Genomic DNA, 7304 nt, shown 5'->3' on the forward strand with positions numbered 1-7304 from the left:
AGCACCACACTAGGACTGCAGTTTAAAAGTATGATACACAGCAAATGTAAACGAGCCAGTAACCAGCACCTCAGTTCTCTTAACAGTGTTTTACTCCTAGAACTGTCCATGATGAAACAGTCAATTGAAAAACAAAAGCTTCAGAAATTCAGATCAATTTTCCAGACTTATTTTGGCCACTATAGCCTACTACCCAGTACAATCCCTGATTGTTTACTGAACATGTATGTTACCGTTAGAAAGTGTGTGCAAGTTCAGAGGGCTCAGAAAAACAATTGACCAAAGGTGTCGTTAGCAGTAGTAAGTTTAAAGGTAGCATTGTGGAAGTGGTCAAATGTAGCTGTTGTTGTCACATGCTTTCAAGTCATTTCTGACTCATAATTCCTCTTCATAATGCCCAGTCCTGCGCCAGTCTCAAAATCGTTGTCACACTTACTATGCCAATCCATCTCATTGGTGTTCTTCTTCTTTTTCACTGACTCTCCACCTTACCAAGCATAATGTCCTTCCCCAGGAACTGCTCCCTCCTGCTAATTTCTGAAGTATGAGAGATGATGTCTCGCCATCCTGATTTCCAAGGAGCATTCAGGCTGTGCTGCTTCCAACACAGATTTGTGTGTTCTTCTAGCAATCCAGGATACTACTAATAGTCTTCTCCAACACCATAACTCAAATGCATCAATTCTTCTACAGTTTTACTCACTGTCCAACTTTGACATGTATGCGAAGCTATTTATTGAAAATACCATGGCTTGGGTCAGGTTCACTTTAGCCCTCAGATTGTTATCTTTGCTGTTGAATGTAACTGTACGTACTAAGAATTAATTGTCTTCACGATTTTTATTTTTCAGAAAAAAAATGACTGGGAGAGCCAGAGCCAGAGCCAGGGGAAGGGCCCGTGGACAAGAGCCGATGCAACATGTGGGTGCTGCTGCAGTGAGTGCTCCAGGGCTTTGTGTCGGTGGGAAGGAAATTCCTAAGACAAAACCAAGAACCTGTTGGACCTTTGTCAGTTTAAGCTTTGAGAAGAAATTAAAAACCATGTACTATGAAGGAGATAAAACCTGTGCAAGGAAGATAACGCACTATCTCCTGAGGAGAGTTGCAGTTTTTCAGAATTCTCGAGTTGGTGATGCTTCTTGAAGAAATGTCTTCATAAGAATAAAAGATGGCGTGACTAATTTAGATCTGTGTTGGTTGGCTACCTTAGACTTGTTTAAGACTGGTTCTTTCCCCTGTCTGTGACTCTGTGACGTAAAATGAATGCCATTCTTTAATAACCTTTTTCAGAACATTTTATTGTAGTTGGGGTGTTTGAATTTTATGTACGTTTCCTTTAGGCATTGCTTGCAAGACACTCAGTGTAACAGCAATCCTCATACTTCTTCCTAAGTTCCCCATTTCTTTTCATTCTTCTTGCCTTCTGAGCTTTGTTTTGGGGTCAAATGCTGCCTGCTGGTCTCCCATGATTTCAATTTTTTTTTCCATTTTTAATTAGAGCATTTTCCTTGCTGATGTTGTTGTTCACTCTTAACATAGCTATGTGCTGTCAAGCCATCTTGAACTCAGCGCTGCTCCATGCTCAACAGAAAATACTGCCTTGTCCTCAAACATCCTCACAAATGTTACGTTTGAGCCCATTGTTGCAACCACTGTCTCAGTCCAACTACTCGGGTCTTTGTCTTTTTTTGCTAGCTCTCTACTTTACCAAGCATGATGGACTTTTTCAGCAGTTGATTCTTCCTGGTGACAGGTCCAGATAATGTGAGGTGAAGTCTTAGCATCATTGCTTCCAAGGACCAGGCTGACTGTGCTTCTCTCAAGACAAATTTGTTCTTCTGGGAGTCCATTTTATTATTCCCTGAGGACAGCACACTTCAGGTGGATCAGTGGTTTTCCAGTCTTGTTTTTCAAAGTCCAGCTTTCACATGCAGATGATGGTGGTTATGTACTGTTTAGTGTGACCTTGTGCTTAGCCCAGTTCGTAATCCACTACGCATCCAGGGTGACTTACATGCATATAAAGCAAGAGAAAAGAACTGTGGCTTAGGTCAGGCACACTTTAGTCCTTAAAGTGAGATTTTTGCTTTTCAGCGCTTTATAGATGTTTTGTGCAGCAGATTTGTCTAGTGTAATACGTTGTCTGATTTCTTGATTGTTGCTTCCATAAGTGTTGAAAACTTCAGTTTTTCCTTCCATCAAACAAGATTATATCATCTATATATTGCAGGTTGTAAATGAGCCTTTTTCTTCCAATCCTGACACTACATTCTTTCATAGATTTCAATCTCTTGGAGTCCTGATACAGCGCTGTGGGTTAATGCGCTGGACTACAGAGTCAGTTTGAACCACAAGGTCAGTGGTTCCAGCTCTTCGTTTGCTCCTTGGAAACCCTGTACAGGGTTGTTGTGGGTCGGAACCGACTCGATGGCACTTAACAAGACAGAATAAGCGTGATGGAGGGATCCAACCCTGCTGCATACATCTCCTGATTTTAAACATGATACCCTCTTTGTTCTGTTGCTATGACTGGTGCTTAGTAGACGATGTGCAGGTTATGATGAGCACAATTAAGTGTGCTCCAAATGTTACATATAGTTTGTTAGAGCCACACAATTGAAGGCTTTTTGGTAGACTCTAAAGCATAAGTAAACATGTTTATGGCATTCTCTGCTACCATTCAAACTTATGTGATATCAGTAATGGAGCCCATTTTCCACATTTTCTTCGGAATCCAACTGGAGTTTCTGATTGTTCCTTGTTTGCATTATCTTCAGCAAAATTGTACTTGTGTGATATCAATAACATATGCACTATAGAGTTGCTTTTATTTAGAATGGGCAAAAACCTGGATCTTCTCCAATTAGTTGGCCAGGTAGCTGTCTTCCAAATTTCTTGACATATGACAAGTTGAGTCAGTGCTTCATCGGTTTGTTGAAAAATTGCCATTTATATTCCATCAATTCTTAGAGCCTTGTTTTTTTCACAAATGTGGTTGATGCAGTTTGGACTTCTTTAATACCATCCATTTTTGATAATATGCTTCCTCCTGAAGTGGTTGAATACCAACCAGGTTTTTTGGTACAGTGACTTTATTTCTTCCACCTTGTTGCGATACTTCATGCATTATTCAATATTATTTTCATGTTAAGTGTTGTCGAGTTGGTCCCAACTCATAGTGACTCTGCAGGGTTTCCAAGGCCTTGGAATTCAGTGCTTATTGTACATTGCCACAACTTGAGGCTTGCTTCCCCCTCCCCTCTCCCCCCACCCCCCCTACACACACACATTTCTTTCGGCATGACAAATACTGAACATGTTCTTCCATTTGGTTTTTAATTTCAGGTCTTTGTACATTTCATTTTAATAGTTTGTCTTCTAGAGTTGTGCTTTGTCATTCTGATTCACTCTCTTACTTCATCATTTCTTCCATTTGCTTTAGTTTCTGTCCATACAAGAGCACATTTCAGCATCTCTTCTGACATCCACTTTGGTCTTTTTCTTTTTTCCTGTCTGTTTAATGACATTTTGCTTTCTTCCTGTGTGATGGTCTTAATGTCAGCCTACATTGGTTGTAGGGAGATACTTAAGGTTATATTTTAGTTCTTGTGGTGGACTTGTAATTCTCTTTCCGCTTCAGCCTACACTTGGCATATGGGCAATTGATGGTCTATGCCACAGTTGGCTCTGGCCTTGTTTTGGCTAATGATAATGAGGTTTTCTACTCTGGTGTAGTTAGTTAGATTCCGGTGTGTTCCATCTGGTGAGGTCCAAGTGAACAGTCACCATTTATTAGTTGGTCTTCAAAAATACTGTCATGTGATCTCTAGCATCATTTTATCAATAAGGCCATATTTTGCAACTACTGATCCTTCCTTTGTCTTTGTTTCCAACACTCCCATTCCAATCTCCAGTAATTATCGTGGTATCTTGATTGCATGTTTCATCAATTTCAGGTTGAAGAAGATGGTAGAATTGACTTTTCAGGTTGAAGATGGTGGAATTACTTAGTTTCATCATTGGCTTTAGTGATTGGTGTATAAATTTGAATAATGTTGGTGATGATCTTCCTTGTAGATATATGGGTATTATATCACAGACAGCATTATGCGTCAAGATAATAAAATTGCATTTCTGACGATAAATGTTATGCTATTTTTCTTCCATTTGTCATTCCTGGCATAGTAAACCATGTGATTGTATGATTCAAAATGGTCAAAACCAGTCCATTTCAGCTCACTAATGCTTAAGATGGCGACCTTTATACATTCCGTTTTGAACAGCTTCCAGTTTTCTAAGAGTCATAATTTGTATGTTCCGCGTTCCTATTACTAATGAATGTTCGTTCTTGGATCTTTTCATTTTTAGTTGTGCCCCATCAGCTAATGAAGGTCTCAAAAGCTTTGCACCATTCATGTCATCGTGGTCAACTATAGTTTGTAGAGGCCACTCTTCTCCAGTTATTTTGAGTCCCTTCTAACCTGAGGGGTTCATCTGACAATGCTCACTACTATTCAGTATATTCAGTGGCTAACCATTCAGAAGTGAACTGCTTCTCCTTCCTAGTCTGTCATAGTCTGGAAGCTCTGTTGAAACTTGTCCACCATGGGTGACCCTCCGGTACTTAAAATACTGCTGGTATAGCTTCCAGCATCACAGCAACACACAAGCCACTACATTGTGACAGACTGACAGAGGAATGGTGGCTGTATGTCCTTATTGTGCCTTCAATCCTTCCATACCTCTCCTGTCTGCTTGACCTTAGACATGTTGTGCTGCCTTCCCCCTTACTGTGTGTACTGCCTTTTCTTTCACCCTAGTTAACCCATGAACGCTGTTTTTTTATTTGCGTACAACTACAGAGCCAGCAGCCTGGTTGCATTCAGCCTCGACCTCAGCAGCCACCAGCAGAAGGGGAGTTAGTTGGCCGTGGACGCCAGAGAGGACCAGTAGGAGCAGCAGCCAAATCACAAGGTGAAGAGAATAAAAAGAGAGAGAAAGAAAGTGTGTGTGTGTGTGTGTGTGTGTGTGTGTGGTAAACATGAGACAGCAACTAATCAAGTTTTATAAATACATTAGCTTTTTCACATTTATTTTGGAAAAGAAAAATTTTGTTTCAAGGTTGAATTCTAATTTTCTTTAGACGAGTCGGGGTCAAAGAGAAGGATTTTTATGTTTAAATCACGTGGGTTTCAATCAATAAAGAAATGAATTTCTTTTCTAGAAGAAGTTTCCCAAGTTAACACTGTCTACCTTGCAGCCAGTAAGGAGGCACCTTCCCTTTTGCTCTCCCCCAACCATGAAAAATGTCTCAGTGTGAGATTTCTTACTGTTTACAATAGTGGCCTTATACTATGTTTGTCCTTTAGTACTGGACTCATTTCATTCAGCATAGTGACCTCCAGGTTCATTCATGTTGTGTTTCACAGGATAATTCTTGCTTAATATAACCTAGTATTCTATTGCATATATGTACCAAAGTTTGTTTATCTAGTCTCCTGCTGCTAGAGATTTAGGTGGTTTGTGTTGTGCTGTTGTGAACATGGATGTGCCTGTGTCTATTTGTGTCTCGCCTCTGACTTTTCTAAGACATGTATGAAGTAAAGCGATTGTTGGGTTGTAACAGTATTTCTGCTTCTAACCAGCTGAGAAAGCACCATACTGTTTTCCACAGTGGTTGCACCACTCAACAGACCCACCAGTAGTGTATTTGAACAGCTGACCTTGTGGTTAGCAGCCTACTGCTTGTCCTGTAGCACCACACTGCGATCTCAACATGAGTGGTGGTGGTGTTGGTGTGCTGTGGAGTCAGTTCTGACTCATAGCGACCTTGTATAGGTTTCCAAGGCTATAAATCTTTATGGGTGCAGACAGCCTCATCATTCTCCCATAGAACAGCTGGTAGTTTTAAACTGTTGACCTTGAGGTTATCAACCCAACTCATGACCACTGTGCTACCAGTGCTCCTTTGATATTGAATGGAAGAGGTGATAATGGCATCCTTGTCGGGTTCAAGTTCATAAAGGGAATGCTCTGAGTTTCTCAGAGAGTAATGTTGGAGACATACATGTCCTTAATTATGTTGAAGAATTTCCGTTCTATTACTAATTTTATGAGTGTTGTTTTCAGGAATGGGTTAGATTTTGTCAAATGTCTTTTTTGAATCCATTAATAGGATCATGTGATTCTTTTCCTTTATTTATGGCAATAGATTCTTATATTGATGGTTTTCCTTATGTTGAATCATCTTTGCATGTCTGCCATGAATCCTACGTGGTCATAGTGGGATTTTTTTTAAGTTTTATTGTGAATTATGTGATAGTATACATGGGAGAGCATTAGTTTTACATTAATCTTATCGTATATTGTTTCATTGCCATGGTTACAATCCCCTACACGCATCAGCAATCAACGAAAGGGTGCATCCTATAAGCCACCCCCCTCCCGGTCATCAGCACACAGCCCCTTCTCTTCCTCCCTGCGTCCTGAGTCCTCTGCCTCCATCTCGGGGATCGCTGCCTCTCTGGGTAGGGTTCCGCTCTCCGCTCTTCTCCCTTCATCGTTCCAGGGACCTCCACTCCCTGCCTGCAAAGTCAGTTACTCCCCTCCTTGCCACAAAATGCCCACTTTTACATTCACAACCTACACAAACAGTCCTGGTAACAATTATTCACCCTTGCATCACAAGAGACCTATTCGCATTTCCTTTAATCAGTCCCATCTAGACAGATTGGATACTACTCAGTGGAGATTCTACCTTGCTCCACGCTCTCTGGATCTAGGTTCCCTCTTGAAAGCTTGTAAGCCAGTCACTTCTTGCCTTTGTAGCCCCCACATTTTGGATAGTCATTGTCCAAGTTGCCCCGTCCCTGTCTACTCTGTGTTTGGAGGGGTTGCGAATGATCCCTGGTGCAAAGATGCGTCTCCTCTTTTGAGCTACTGCATCCATAGGTGTAGGTCAAGTTCATCTAATTGTATCAGATCACTCTTTTTTTTTGTTTCCCCCTCTTCTTTCTTCTTCTAGTTGAGCTCTGATCACCCAGTCATTGAGGCTAGGTCAAATGGGTATTATTTTCATGTGTGGGTGTTCTTGTGGATATGCCCTCTCTTCTTATCCACTGGACACTTCACCTTCCACTCCAGTCCTTCATGGCTATGTCACTGACTCTGGGCCCAGGAGTCCCCAGGTCTTGCCACACTTCTGGCCAACCCGGTCTCCACCTGGGTTCACAAGACTCTGTTGACCATTGTAGGGCTTAGCTAGCAGCCTTACAGCTGTTTTTCCCTCTCTTCCCCTTGTCGGT

General features: G+C 41.3%; 1 protein-coding gene across 1 annotated transcript in view; it reads left to right on the forward strand.

Annotated features, from left to right (window-relative positions):
* The first annotated feature begins 858 nt into the window (after positions 1 to 858).
* The window catches only part of PIWIL1 (piwi-like RNA-mediated gene silencing 1), a 52786-nt gene continuing 46340 nt past the window's right edge, over positions 859 to 7304 (forward strand). The window contains exons 1-2 of the mRNA XM_006874060.1: positions 859 to 936; positions 4863 to 4974. Of these exons, the coding sequence (XP_006874122.1) occupies positions 859 to 936; positions 4863 to 4974 (190 nt within the window). The remainder of the gene's footprint in view (positions 937 to 4862; positions 4975 to 7304) is intronic.

The sequence above is a fragment of the Chrysochloris asiatica genome, unplaced genomic scaffold (assembly GCF_000296735.1).
Source record: "Chrysochloris asiatica unplaced genomic scaffold, ChrAsi1.0 scaffold00261, whole genome shotgun sequence".
In the NCBI taxonomy this organism is placed as follows: Eukaryota; Metazoa; Chordata; class Mammalia; order Afrosoricida; family Chrysochloridae; genus Chrysochloris; species Chrysochloris asiatica.